This window comes from Catharus ustulatus, chromosome 3 (genome assembly GCF_009819885.2).
Source record: "Catharus ustulatus isolate bCatUst1 chromosome 3, bCatUst1.pri.v2, whole genome shotgun sequence".
In the NCBI taxonomy this organism is placed as follows: Eukaryota; Metazoa; Chordata; class Aves; order Passeriformes; family Turdidae; genus Catharus; species Catharus ustulatus.
In genome coordinates this window covers 115,976,265-115,990,802 of record NC_046223.1, presented here as the reverse complement: position 1 = coordinate 115,990,802, position 14,538 = coordinate 115,976,265, and the positions used below count along the sequence as shown (strand labels likewise).

At 41.7% G+C, this 14,538-nt stretch overlaps 1 protein-coding gene across 1 annotated transcript in view; it reads left to right on the top strand.

Moving 5' to 3' along the window:
- Positions 1-14,538, top strand: part of LOC116993648 (fibrocystin-like) — a 187,729-nt gene that overhangs the window by 81,934 nt on the left and 91,257 nt on the right. Inside the window, exons 18-19 of the mRNA XM_042779097.1 lie at positions 7,810-7,875; positions 9,145-9,264. Of these exons, the coding sequence (XP_042635031.1) occupies positions 7,810-7,875; positions 9,145-9,264 (186 nt within the window). The remainder of the gene's footprint in view (positions 1-7,809; positions 7,876-9,144; positions 9,265-14,538) is intronic.

Here is a 14,538-nt window from a genome sequence, read left to right as displayed (position 1 = left end):
TGGAGCGTGGTGGTCTTTTATTTTTTCTTTTAAGAAATGGACATTTTCCATAATCCTCATTCTCAAGCAAATAATTTTATAAATATCAATGCTCTATATGTCAAAAGCAAGGTAATGAGTGCTACCTTTATTAATAGTAGCAGAACAAGGAATCACAAATATATTTTGGTGTCTTTGAGAAGATTAGCTTCTCCTTCATGACTCATACTGGGAAAATAAAGATGATGATTTTTATTATAACAGATTCTTTTTCATGCTTCTGTTTCATGAAATTTAGTTAATTTCCTTTGATTTTGCACTGCTGAGATGGCATGCAAATGGCTTTCTCATATGGGATACCTTTAGAAAAATCATAGTGACAATGGGGAGAAAAACAGACCTGGAATGAGGGTAGGCAACCCACTGAGCTTGGTCTGGCAAAAATGAAAATCAAACAGTGTGGAAAATTGCATTTATGGGGAATGAGGAAACCCAAACCTTAAACTCAGTCTGAGGATCACACTTACTGTGTCCATCTCTGGTCCTTCAGCAGCTGCCCAGCATAGCTTGTGTTTAACATTTTAGCTCTGACAATGGGCTGGATGTACCCAGGCTTCAAATTATAAAAGATCCCTGTGCTTGCTAAATCCCAAACTGTTCTGGTCATCACCTGGGAGTCTGCCAAAGCTGTGCCAGGAACTGGCCAGCATTGTAACCATGTAGATTATTGGTTTTAGTTCTGTGTCCTGGCCCTGTTTAGATACAGTTCAGGTGTAGATTGGCTGCTGTAAATTTAGCTGTCATGTCTAAGCCTTGCTAGAGATCAAATCAAATGTTTAATGAAAGAAGAAAAATGTTTTATTATTTCAGTTTGCTAACAGCATAAATTTGTTCCTTCAAATATAACAGAGGACTGCATTTCATTTTTCACTGTCAGAGCAGCATGGGAGAGCTCAGAGGATGGCATCTGTAGCTTGGCCTCTGCTATTGGAAATAGAGGAGACGACAGTCTTGGGAAGACTGGGACAAAAGTGGTCTGGCTGACATATGTCACTCTTGTTTCACTTTCTTGTCCTTCTCTTGCCTTATTTCATCTTGATTTTTATTACATGAAGAGTTTTTGTGGTTCCTCATTTTAATAGAGAGAGAAATAATCATCCAAAGTACACGAGAGGAAATTTATGAAAACACCCAACACGTATAATTCATGCTGTGAACATTTTCTGCAAGGACTTTGAAAGGAGTGAGATCCATAATTCAGTGTCAGGTACCTCATATCTATGCTGTTGGTGTAAAAGTTTGAAACAAAGCAAGCAGATTCCTGGCCCTGGTGTAGGATTTAATTTCTCTCCGCTGTGCAGGCTGAGAGGGTGAGGATAATTAGCCAGCAGAGCAGATTCATGGCATGTGGTGGACTTTCCATCACTCAGGGTCCTTAGATGATGCTTGGCCATCTTTTCAGGGAAATATGCTCTGTGAGAAGCTATTAGAAACCTCATGAGGCGAGATTCATGCTCTGTAGGAGGTCAGAGAAAGCTGCCACAATAGTCCCTTCTGGCCCTAAAACCCCACCAGTCCACCCACCCACCCAGAGAGGACAAAGCTAGAAGGTCTGCCCTTCAGAACATCTTCAGAGCAAGTTGGGTCTTTTAGAATTATTATTATTATTATTTAATATTTTATTTATTTTTAACTATATGAAATAATTAGCCAACTAATTAATCCCGTTTACAAGCTTTGTGGGATTCTTCAGCTGTCAGTCATGCCCAAGCCCAGGGCCAGCGTTGAGTTTTAGCTCCCTCCTCCATCAGTCTTGGTCTCCATGGCTACAGGCTGCATCTGCTGACACCCCACTCTCTATTTACTGCTTAATTAAGAATTTCACGCTCAGCCCTTATCTGCTGCTAAGAACAAGAACACACTGTTAAGAAACTCCAAATTTAGGCTGCCTCACAAGGAAAGCCTTTCTTGTTGTCCTGCCTGCGTGGAGCCTCTTTAACTCCCCTCTTGGCAACTGCGCTGCCACCCTTCAATCAAAAATCATTAAATGGGGCAGAGATAATGAGCATGTAGCATATCAAAAGGAGGATGTTTGCTTGGGCTAAGGAGGAAAAGCTGTAAGGGCCTATAAGCAGGCGCCACTTCAAAGGGAGAAGGGGTTGATAAAGAGTCATTTGTTCCTGTTTGACTTATGTAAAAGGTCTGGTATGTCGCAGCCCCGTCTAGCAGACGCGGGTCCCCCCTCTCCGGGCTCGTGTGTCAGCGCTCGGGCAGCTGGCCTCAAACAGCATCAGCCCAGCATAAAATCATCCACTCCACGGCCACAATGGGCACTTGTAGGGGGCGGCCGAGGGACAATGGCGAGACAATTATTGCAGCTGCTCGCGAGGGACATCATTCTTCCTGCCCGAAATCGGCGCACAGCTCCGCCGTATTAGTCATCCCCCCAGTTTTTGGGAGCGTTCCGGTGGGGTTTCGACAGCTGCTGGTGTTACCACCTCTTTGCAATAATTGTACATTCTGGCAGGGGTCAGCTCACTTTTGACCCTCTGCTTTTGTGCCCCTCGCAAAGCCTTTTTAGGGTGAACTGTGGGGAAGTGGCAGGGGTGCGTTACGTCCAAAATTAACGTCGGTAAATACGGATCAGATGCCAGCTCATTAATGAGCAGGTTCCTGAGTTCACACAGCCTTTTACTCAGGGCCTGCATGGGGGAGAAAATGGGGAGAAGGGGAAGGAAAACCCCGTGGCTGAGAGGATATTGTGATTCAAACAAAGCAGGCAGCCCAATGAAGCCACCTTGGCCAGAAGTTTGCATTGGGCTCAGGCTTTCTCCTGCCCTCTGCCATCCAAAACTGGCGTCATGCAAGTGTTTGTTTATCTTTGGGGGAGAAAAAAACGGTCTGTCTAACACAAAAGGCAAGAAAATAGACCGTATGGAGGGGATTAAAGGAGTTAAGTTGCACTGATGGTTGGGGTCTTGTAAATCAGGCTTGGGAGCAGGAGAATGCAGGGGGTGCTGAACGGGGAGAAATGATTGTAATGGAGAATGTTTCTGTTGTATGGGCAATGATCCTATTAACAAAGATAGTCACTGCTACCTACTATATGAAACTGTTAACCAGCCACTTTAAAAATCACCTTTTCAGACCATTTCAAAGGAATTTGCATCCAAGGACAGGTAATCCCATGTCCCTTCTGGATGCTGGGTGAAGGGGAGGCCCAGGGAGCTTGAAGCATCCCATGGCAATCATTTCTACATCACCAGCTTTGCTTTGACATGATTCATAGCCTCACCCTGATTTTCTCTGGGGCACCCTGTGTGCTAAGAGAAGTGATCCTCAAAGGTCACTCTGGACCTGCAATTGTGGTGTGACTGAAACACTCATGGGCTGTGGCTCAACCACATTTCAGGGGAGTGAAACATGATTTGACCATGCTGAATTAATAAAAAACACTTATTGTAACAAGGGTGGTGGAAATAAACATCCCATTGGGGCATTGGGAATATTTTGTAGGAGAAATATCCTTTGTAAATGGCAATAATAACATTATGAGCTTTTTAAGTCTGTTACAAATTTCAGCATATGGTGCCACAGCGTGGTACAGCTCCTTGGTTAAGGTCTCTGGGCAATACTGGAACTGGCTAAAAACCAGAGAGATGTTGTTTCCTCTTAGTTCACTTTTGAAATGTTTAAACCATTTTCTTTTGGAATGAAACAAAATGTTGGCTTCCTTCACCTCCAGATTTTTTTGTTTTGCTTTTTTTTTTTTTTTCCTAAAATTGAAGTGCTGGACAGAAAAATTATTGAAAACATCACTGAAAGAATTATCAAACTTTTTATTTATCCCAAATACATTTTTCAGTAGACACAACTTTGATGGAGATGGGTCATCCTGCTGGCTTTGCTCAGGCTGCTCATGTGTGAGTTGTTAAGAGGGCCCGAGGCTCAATCTCACATTACTGCTGTGTCAGAAGCAGGTTTACAATTTCCATAGCTCTTAAAAAAATAATTTGATTATACTCATTGTCTTTTCTAGATTCCTGAAGAATGATCTCACTTCCATTAGGCTCTGTGGGTTTCTGTAATTGCTTTGTATAGGAGGAAAAACACTCTTAAGAATGTTTGTTTCTAATATTAAAATGCAGAAAATAAATAAACACAGATATTTTCTATTGCCTGGGGTAAAGGAGAATCCTGTGTGAAAGACATGAAGAATGGAGTTAATTCTTTACAGAGGACTGATTGCACAGGATGAGTCTTTTCCTCCAGCCAGATAAAACTCACCCATATCAGTTGTTTCAGAGAGCCAGCTGGCCAGATGTGGGCTGCTCCATGAAATGAAAGTCAGCTCTTTGCAAAGAGGTTCCTCTTGTAATTATAGAATCATAAAATTATTTAGGTTGGAAAAGACCTTCAAGGTCACCAGACCCAACCTGTGACCCATCCCCACCTTGTCACCCAGACCCTGAGCACTGAGTGCCACATCCAGTCATGTTTTTAACACCTGGACATCCTGGAGCAATACTGAACCACCCTTCCCATAAAGAAATTCCTCCTGATGTCCAACCTGAGCCTCTCCTGGTGCAGCTTGAGGCCATTTCCTCTTGTCCTGTTGCTAATTCCCTGGGAGAAGAGACCAACACCCACCTGGTTGTGCCACCACTCCAGGGAGCTGCAGGGAGCAGCGGGATCCTCCCTGGGACTCTTTTTCTCCAGACTGAGACCTCCCCACCCCATTCCCTCAGTTGCTCAATTTTTGTAATAGACACAAAGAGACAAAACAACTTTCTCCTGGTGGGTGAACTCCCATCCTTCTGGCATGAAAGCAGAGAAACCAGAGAGTGCAGCAGTTACAGAAATAAGATGATGAAATGCCCTTATAATCCTGTCAGGGATGATTTTTTGATTATACTATGTCTGCAGGAGGAATTTCACACAAATGGCAATCTACTGTAAGCAAGAATCTGTATCCATCAACCCAAAGACATGTGTGTGTGTATGTATGTGCATATATATAAAAATAAAATTATATCTATTTGTTTATATGTATATAAAATGGGTTTTTACACCTCTTGTCCCTAGTTCATTGTCCTCATTATATCATACTTCTGGCTATCTCCTGCAGAAGATTCTCACAGGGGATAACAAAACACCCTCTCCCAGATTCTCCAGTTTCTAGAGGTGTGTCTCACTGTGCTGTTGATTGTGCTGTCTGGAAAGTTTTGATCTCCCCGTGATGGATGCCAGCCCAATTGATGTTAAATAGCATGGAGCTGCTTGTTATTTGTAAGTCAGGCTATTGGAGCCATTTATCCTAGTTTCAGCCCTTCCTAGTATCCACAGGCAAAATTCCGAGTCACTGCAAAGCTGATAAAAGACTGAGTTGCTCCTCCTTCATGTTCACTCAAGGAGCCCTGAACCAGGAAAAGTTACCAGCAGTATCATCCAGAAGGCCTATATTTATGATTCACAGCCCAAAGATCCAGCAGGAGCTGTAATAAGGCAGAAAATTGATGAGCCTTATAAAGGTTTTATACAACTAAACCCTGGAGCCTTATAACTACATTTTGCCAAGAGTCACCTTAATTCAATGTTTACTAATGATGTCCTTCATCCTGTAGTGCCTGTATCTCTTCCTGTCCTGCAAAACCCAGTGATAACGTACTCAGCAGCACAACAAAGCCACCAGGAGGACTGTGTCACTGTAGCCTTGATTAAACCCAAGGCCTTTATCTTTACTGACCAGTTTTTAGGGGTATTTGTGGGGAAAGGCAACAAAACACTGCTGATTCACAACTGCTGCACTTTACACCCCATTTATTTAAATAATTGTACAGGTTACAGGGGTGTGGAGAGTTCTGTCCCTCATTCTTATGCTCATGTCCAGGGTATAAATAAATTGTAATGGTTGGAATTTTCATGCTCTCTGGTGGGATGACACTTAAATACAAGAAACTTTTATTGTTGCCCTGACTCTGGACAGGGCAATGATAAAACTCTGGACTGAATTAAGTCTTAATGGTTCTTTTCTTCCCCATGTAAGGGGATTAAACCCTGTTATGAGGTCTATGCACCGTATTGATCAAGTTTTATGTCCCCTCAGGATTTAATTAGAACAGCTTTTCTCTGAAAATTACAAACATCCTTAATTAGATGATTTCACCCTAGTGCCTGAAAAAGTAAGCAAAAAAAAATCAACCCCCTCAAATCTCACATAACATATTTAGGTGAAAAAGGAGAGTGGGCTTGGTTGTCTTGTTTTTGTCTTGTTTTTGTCTTGTTTTTCCTAAGCCTGTTGTATCAGCTTCGGCAAGTGTGAGAAGGAAAAACACTATAACCATAAAAGTACGCAGATGTATTGTCTGAAAGCCACTAGAGCTGTGTCAGAGGCTTTAAATCAGCAGTTTCATGTCATATTTTCCCTCCAAATGTTCACCTTGTGGCCACTCAAGGCGTGCTGCTGTTCAGTGTGAGCTCTGTGTGATGGTTTGGGGCAGATTGACTTGACTGACACATGGATCAGATCCCAGCCACTGTTGGGAGAGAAGGTGTCACTGAAGAACAGGGCTGAGGCACCTGATTACTAATTAATCAGACATGAGAAAAACCTCATGGAATCAGTTTCTATTTAATTATGGAAGCCTCATTTGGCATAGGAGCATATGCTGCTAACTCAATCGAGTGCTTTCAACTGACATCAAATAGTAATTATCAGAAAGAATCAAGTTTTTTGATTATTCATACTAATTTATTGAACACTTAAAATTAATGAACCTCAGTTATTTTAAATTTGCTCAGTTGCACTGGGAGAAAAGGAGGGAGGTAGGGAAGGACGGGTTTCTCAATTTAAAAGTACAGAGACTTGTTTAAAGATAAAATAAGTAAATTACAATATGGCATGAAATCCCATCGGTGGGTTGATGCACACAGAGGGAAGTTCCAGGCATGTTCTGGAACTGAGGAAAGTTCTGACAATGGCTTCATTGATACAATTCTTCTACCCCCCAAAAAAAATCTTCCAGCAACACTTTAGGGTCACCATAAGGGGCTGGGCAGAGGACAGGAGATTTATTTGTTTGTCAGAGTGTTTCTATTTTAACCTACAGTTGTTCCAGTCTGGTGACTGAAAGGAAGTGCCTTTATATGGCACTGGAGATGAAGAGGAGGTGGGATTTTAGCTGGGTCTGAAGCAGCTTTCTCCTGCTCCTCTTTGATTTGCATTATTCTGGCCCTTCTCCTGCTGACAATACACGGGCACAAAGGTTACCACTGTGATAATTGCTGCTGACCCCTTTTCACAGCACAGAACACAGGGTCCCTGTCTCCAGTCTATAAAGTCTGACTAATTAAAGCATCTCTTTCAGATACCAGATTTTTTGGGGAAAAAAAAAAAGAAGTCAAAACTGAACTACAAAACAAAAGCTGTATTTCGCTGTTTGAGCCAGTTAATACATTATGCATTCAATGGTGTGATATTGCTTGTGTGAGTGGAACTGCTGTGGATTTATAGTGGGATAAATGAGATTTGAGTTCCAGCCTAGAATTTCTGATTGTTGAATGTTTTCTTTTTAGCTGTTTCTAATGAGTTGTCTTGAGACCTTCCGTATCTGTAAATTAAAATGTGTTTGTTTAATCCTTTCTCAAAGCACACAAAAAATGCTTAGAAAACATGTCTAGTTGCTCTTAAAGAAAATGTTTTTGTGAGAAATGTATAGTGTTGCCAGGAATTCATGTGTGGAAATTGAATTACTAATTTTAATTTTTTTTTTTTTGTGTTAATTTGAAAGTGCTAAAAAATTCTCTGTCCCTAAAATTCTCTGTGTTCAGTCACAGGAGCTGACTTAATTCAGGTCACACTAAAAGAGAAGGAAAGAGTGCCTTCACCTACCCCAGGTATGTGTCAGAAAATCTTGGTCTGGGAGTCACACCATTTCTTTTTTATGGCTTTTTCAGGAGTAAATTGCTATTTTTCACTTCAATATTTTGTACATCTATCAAGCCAACAGAGGCTCTTGGTATTCATTTAGGTATTTCATTGAGCCCTATCTACCATTGCTCAGGATGAATGTGTGATTCCACAGTGTAAAACACTTTAAACTTTTCCTGGGAAATACCACAGCAGATCAGAAAGGTCATGGAGAATGTAAGACTGCAGAGAATTTTAGTGCTCCATGGTCTGATGTTACTGCTCAATTTCATGTTGAATCAGACAGAAAAATAGACCAGAGACAAGGAGGACCTCCAAATTTTGATGTTGTGTATTAACAATAATCACTAATGTGCAAAAAGGGTTTAGAGACATTTTTGCCAGGGTGTTTCTCCCAGAACAAACAAGTGATTGGAGAGACAGACCCAAACTTAAGGAACTCGACATGGATTTAATTTCTGTGTTTCCCTGAGCTGACAACAGAGGTTTTTTTGCACTACAACATTACTGAGCTGGGTCTAGCCCCCAAATCCTAGGCATGTGCTTGCTCACATATTTTCCATCCCCAAAGAAGCTTTCCTCAAGAAAAAAAAAAGCCAGAATTCCCTTTACTGTGTAAGGACTGAAGTAGGTGCTTGCAGAGGCCTCCAGAGGGAGGCCCTGCCTGCATTAGTCTGGGATTTACTAAACTCAGTGTGCAGGATTTTCCCTTGAAGGCTTCCCTTCCTCTCCTGTGGCAGAATAAACTTAGGGGCAATTCATTGGTGGAGCCTGGCTAGTTAGCTCTCTCAAAAATGCAAGCCAAGCACCTGCATTCTGTGAAATAATTTTCTTTCAATATTTTCCTAAGGCTAAGGAGTTTTCTTTTGGATTGACCTGAAAAAGAAAATTTTCAGAAGGAGCAGGAGTTCCCACATGTCTTGATCCATCTGCTTTTCCAAGGCAGGCCTTTGTCACCCCTTGGAATGAGAAAACTGCTTTTCTGGGTGTTATAAGAGTTGATCATTAAATATTTAAAATTTTTCATACTTTGGGAAAGTATGGAAATGCTCATGCCCTGGGAATTCAATCAAATAGTTTTCTTTAAACATGGAAAATAACAAAGGACAGTTAGTGTTGCTTCATCAGTGACCAAAGCAGGATGTTAATGTCACAGATGCTTGACTATCAGAGAAATGCTAATTCTTCCAGCTGCAGAAAATGGTAATTCTGTCTTTATGTGTCCTGTTTTGTAGCTCCTTCTTGTGCTGTGATGAAATGGTCACTGGCAGAAACGTGGAATGGTGTGGGAAAAGGCTGGGGTGGATCCAATGGCAGCATCCCAGGCCCTGGGGAAGACGTCATCATCTTGCCAAGTACGTGAGTGTCCTGGTTTGGAGGACAGGTGTCTGCTAAGAAAGGAAGGAGTCTTTCTCTGAAATGGAGAATGTGAACCCCCTCCCTCCAAATTATTATAATTTTGAAATCAAGGGGCTCTCAGGCAAAGATATGGGAATTAGGAATAACAGTTCTTCTCTAGGGAAATTAAAATAGAAATACAGCACTACAAAGAAACAAACCCCAAACCCTGACACAGTCAGAGTACAGCCTGACACCCGTCAGGCAGGGTGTTGGCAGCAGTCCCATTCCATGGTGGCTGCATCCTCCTGCAGTGACAGATGTGGCTCAGTTGGAGCAGTGCTCCTGTACAAGGTGCAGTTTCCCTCCGGAGCTCCAGTGGGGATGTGGAGAAATCCGGTTTTCCTCTGGAGTCCAGTGGAGAAAGGGCTCCCTTAGTGTCCCAAACCCTCTGTTTTTATCTTGCTAAGAAATGTTGGGCTCTTCCCCCTGGCTGGAGCAACTCCCAATGGGATGCAGTAATTTTATCAGTGCCACAGTGGGACTCAATGGCCATGAGCAGAAAATGACTGGCTGGAGGAAGGATGGGCTGTGAAAAGATAAAGAACAATGCCCTGCCTGGTTTCAATGGATGGCCCATTAGCAGAATATCTGTTGTTGAGATAAGGATCTCTGCCCCACTTGGTCTCAATAGATGGTGATAGAATACAGACTTTAATCACATTCTTTACTGTAACCCTAGACAGTGAGGAAGGAAAGGTGTTTCATTTCTGTGGAGGTTCTGGGCTCTGCCTGCATTGGGATTTCCATTTGTGTTCCAACAGGGGCTCCTTGGCCCTGGTGGTCATTCCAGTGTGTGCAGCATCCTGCATTTGTTCCTTGTCACACAGACTGCAGTACAAAAATGTGGGTTTTGGAAGAGAAGGATAATTCTTTTCCATTTTCACATGCACATGAACACAAGACCCAGAACCACAACTCACTAAGAGCCCATCTCTCTCTGTGTTTTGTGCAAGGATCATATTTTACATTTCTGCAATTGCATCACCTGCCATTTTATTTTTCTGTTGCAATTCCCACTTATCAATGCTAATCTCTCAAATCTTTGCTGTGGATGCCTCCTAAAAATTTTAGGTTAGGCCTGTATTTCAGCCTGAGTTACATTTAAATACCTGTTCATCTTACATTACAGCATGAAAACTGGATTTTAGTAAATATATTAGAGAATTTGCAATAAAATTTGGAGAAGAAGTTTGTGATAACCATTTTACACGAGAGCTGACCTTCCTTTGATCAGGAAGTTAGACCACATGAGGTCCTGATATCCAGATATAACTATTGAATGATCCAATGAATTTTGTTTGATATATACCTGAAATATTCTAGAACCTGATGCTGTCTCCTTCTCATTTGTTTGAAACCAGTTAAGTCTCTCTACTTACCACAGCTTCACTTCTGGAAATGTGGAATGTGGATAACAATGCTTCATGTCTACTCCTCTCCCTTCTGGTTTTGGTTTATGGCTTTTGTGAAAGGAAATGTTTGTGTTAGTATTGGGGCATGGAGCTTCAGTCATGGTTAGGGCTTCTCTGGCCTGTGTCATTAAGAATTCTATATATATACACATATATATGTGAAGAGAAATCATAACCATGACTGAAATTCCATGCCCAGATACCAATAAAAATATTTCCTTCCATATATATATGTATGTATAATTGAAGGTTACATTAAGAATTATGACTTACCTTCAATATATATTTAATCTTCATTTTTCTGATAAATATGAAAAAAAAACCCCAAACCTATATTTTTTAGAATATTGTATTTCTTCACTTTTGGGAGGAAATTACAGTGAGCTGAAGAGCAGATAATGCTGAAATTCATGGAGAATTTCTCCATGGAAAGGGTGGTCAGGTGTTGGAGGGGCTACCAGGAAGGTTTGGAGTCCTCATTCCTGGAGGTGTCCAAGGAATGACTGGATGTGGCACTCAGTGACAAGGTGAGGAGCAGTCACAGGTTGGATTTGATGATCCTGGATGTCTTTTCCAGGTTTAATGACTCTGTGATTCTGTGATAACTGGTGCACCAATATCAGCTCATGACTGATCTGGTCATCAGAACATTCCAGTCTTCACCATCATGTGTCAGATGCAGGTTTAAAGAGGCACAGAGGTAAATCCCAATTTACACAGAAGCAGAGAATAACAAATTAATAAATAAATAGGTTTGGCTGAGGGTTTGGAGTTCTGTTGTTTTGATCAGGACAAAAGAGTAGAAGATGAAGGATCAGTTTGTGATGCATGATGAATAAAATCCCTCTGTGTTTCCTGCAAAGATGAGGAGCTGCAGCATGGCCAGAGAAGGGCAGTGGTGCTGGGGAAGGGCCTGGATCACACTCTGAGACACTCAGTGGGATTCTTGGGGCTGTTCTGTGCAGGGCCAGGAGCTGAACTCAGTGATCCTTGTGAGTCCCTTCCAACCCAGGTTATTCCATGATTCTATCATTCTATAAAAAATCTCTTTACTCCCACTGTCACAGTAAATGTGTGTGTTGGTTTTGCAGAAACTATTCTCCTCTCCTTTGCCTTTCTGGAATCCTCCTTTGATTTTATCCTGAGAACAAAAACATGAACACAAACACAGGCTGTCTATCACACCATTTTGTTTCACCTCTGCCTTTTCTGGTCATCCTTTCTCTATTTTATTTCTGCTCTCCCTCTTCACTCCTGCTGGTTTGGAGGTGCTGAGACACTCACTGGCATTGGAGTCAACAGAGTACAGGGTCTGAAATTAGAGTCACACCAGGGTGATAAGGGAACTGGATTTGTTGCTCAAATAAATGCATTTAAAATGAAGTTGTGGAAGATGAATTTTCTGTCCATTTTGCATGCTTTGCTTTGCTGCCACAAGTGTTTGAGTCTCCAGTTCAAAGAGAGCCAGCCCCTTGCTTGGATCCAAAATCTAAAATGAAATCAACGATTTTAAAATGTATGTTTAATTGTAACATTTTATGGATGTTTCTCTTCCCATTTCCACTGGCTTGTGCAGACCCTGCTAAACTCAGAATGACTCCAGATGGCTTCAAAAAAGTGAGAGTTTGTTCTCATGGGAACAAATATTCTACAAACCACCCTAACTTTTTGCTGCTATGCACACTGAAGTAAGTTTTGGTGATTCACTCCTGGCAAGATGCAGCTGTGTCCTACTCTTTGCTGTCTTCTGGTTACTTAAAATTCTCTTCTGGGAGCCATCTACATTGATTTTTCTGGTTGAAAGCCAAGACATGAGCCTGCTTCTGGTAGGCTGTGCATGACTGGCTCAGTCCTTTCAGCCCCCAAAGAACACTTTTAGAGCCACAAAAGCAAATAATAGATGCTTAATACTCATTTCTAGTGTGAAGAAGCACAGGGAAAGACTTTGGTCTGACACTGCTTGAATCTTTGACTGAATGTAGATTTCTAGAGTTCACTGGAGAACTGGGGCACTGCCTAAATTTAGCTATTGAAGGGTTCCATTTGCCCATTTAACAAAATAAGCAGAATTGAGACCTCATGGGCTGGTCTCAGAAAGGTTTGGAAAGGTAGAAAATGCTTCTATGAGCAAAATATAGATATTAGAAACCAAGTTTTGGTGTTCTTGCTTGGTGTCTGCTTGACATCTGGAGATTTGGCAAGCTTGGAAACTAGGGTTCTGTACTAAGTTCTTTCTTTTTTTGCCCCGTTTGACTTCACAGATTTAATACAAGCATGACTTTCACTTGCAACAAAGGTGGGTTTCCCATGTAAAAGTGACTTTTAGTGTTGGTGTGCTGCTACAATTCCCATCAGTGTCTGTCTCCCCAGTGGATATGAGTCTCTTCCAGCCTGATCTGCAAATCCTCAGCTCAGGCTGCCACAGCTTTTGCTTTTCTCCCTGGAGATTCATCCTCCAGAGCCACAGCCATCCCACAAGGACCTGTCACATGCATCAGGCTTCAGCAGCCACACCACCTTGGAAAACAAGCCAGAGGAGTTTAGTCATGCCATTCCAGCAGCCAGCAGTGGCATTAGCTTCCCAAAGCCCTGGGATTTTCAGGGCTTTGGTTTATGGTTTCCAGTGTGACACACTCCTGATGCAGCGTGCTCTGGGTGGAAGGAGAATGTGTTATAATTCCAAGCAAAGGAATGCTGTTTTGAAGGGTATTGATATGATATCATGTAGCCTCTGGCAATTTCTATCTTCCTTTTTTTTTTTTTTTTCTTCTCTCCAGTGGTGGAATTCACTCTGTTCTTCATTTTCTGATTTTGATTTTCTTTGAAGTTTTTCTGTTTGAAGAGATGAATGCTGGAGCACTGTATCCCATATAATAGCGCCTCTGTTGTGCCTGATTTCCATTCAATGGCATGCTATGGTGTTTTATACAGCAGTGTGGCTGATCAAAGGCATTTCATGTCATTGCTGGAGTCATTAGTGACTTCTCAGTATTGTACATCTGAACATTAAGTCTCTGGCATACCTGTGAGCTTTTTGTCTGAAGAAAGTGTGTGTACAATGAAATATTGCCCTGTTTTCAAGCTCAAGCTATGGTTTGCTGAGAGTGGTTTCTTGCCATTCTAGGAATATTTTCATGGTGGAAAAACAGCTCCAGTTTGTCTTTCTCTGAAGGTAAATCCTTTGAGCTCAGTGACCTGAAGTTTATTATTTTAACTGCTAAGTCATATCTCCCTGTATGAGGTAAATGAGTGTATTCTGTAAGGAAATTGCCTTTGAATTTGTTTGCTTTCTCCTCAAGTGTGGGAAGATTTTTTCCCCCCTCAAAGGAGTGTTCTGTTGTTTCTACAGAGCAACATTTCACCCTCTGAGGACTTCACAGCCCGAGCATCACACCCCAGAGTGTTGTCCTTTTAAACTGAGGAAGCTCTAGGTTTGCAGAGATATCTCTGAGTGGGAGAATTTCTCACTCCTGTGTTTCAAGGCTCACACACATGATGCCACAGTTACAGAACAGTCAGCATTTCCCTTATAAAACCTTTTTTTTAGGAAGATGTGCAACTCAGCAAAAAATCTCTGTTCTAGACTGAAATGTGACATATAAATGGCATGCCTGGGAGCGCTTCTTCTTCTCCTTGTAAAAATGTTTCAGCCTGTGTTTGATGAATATACTTAAGGCCTTTGTCAACTGCAGCTTTTTGCCACATTCTTGAGCTGTGATCTCACAAACCAGATTCCTCTTCTGTCTGAGAGATACCATTTTAACAACATCTCCCCCCTTATTCTCTTCTCTGTTTCATATCTTCACATCCTGAGCC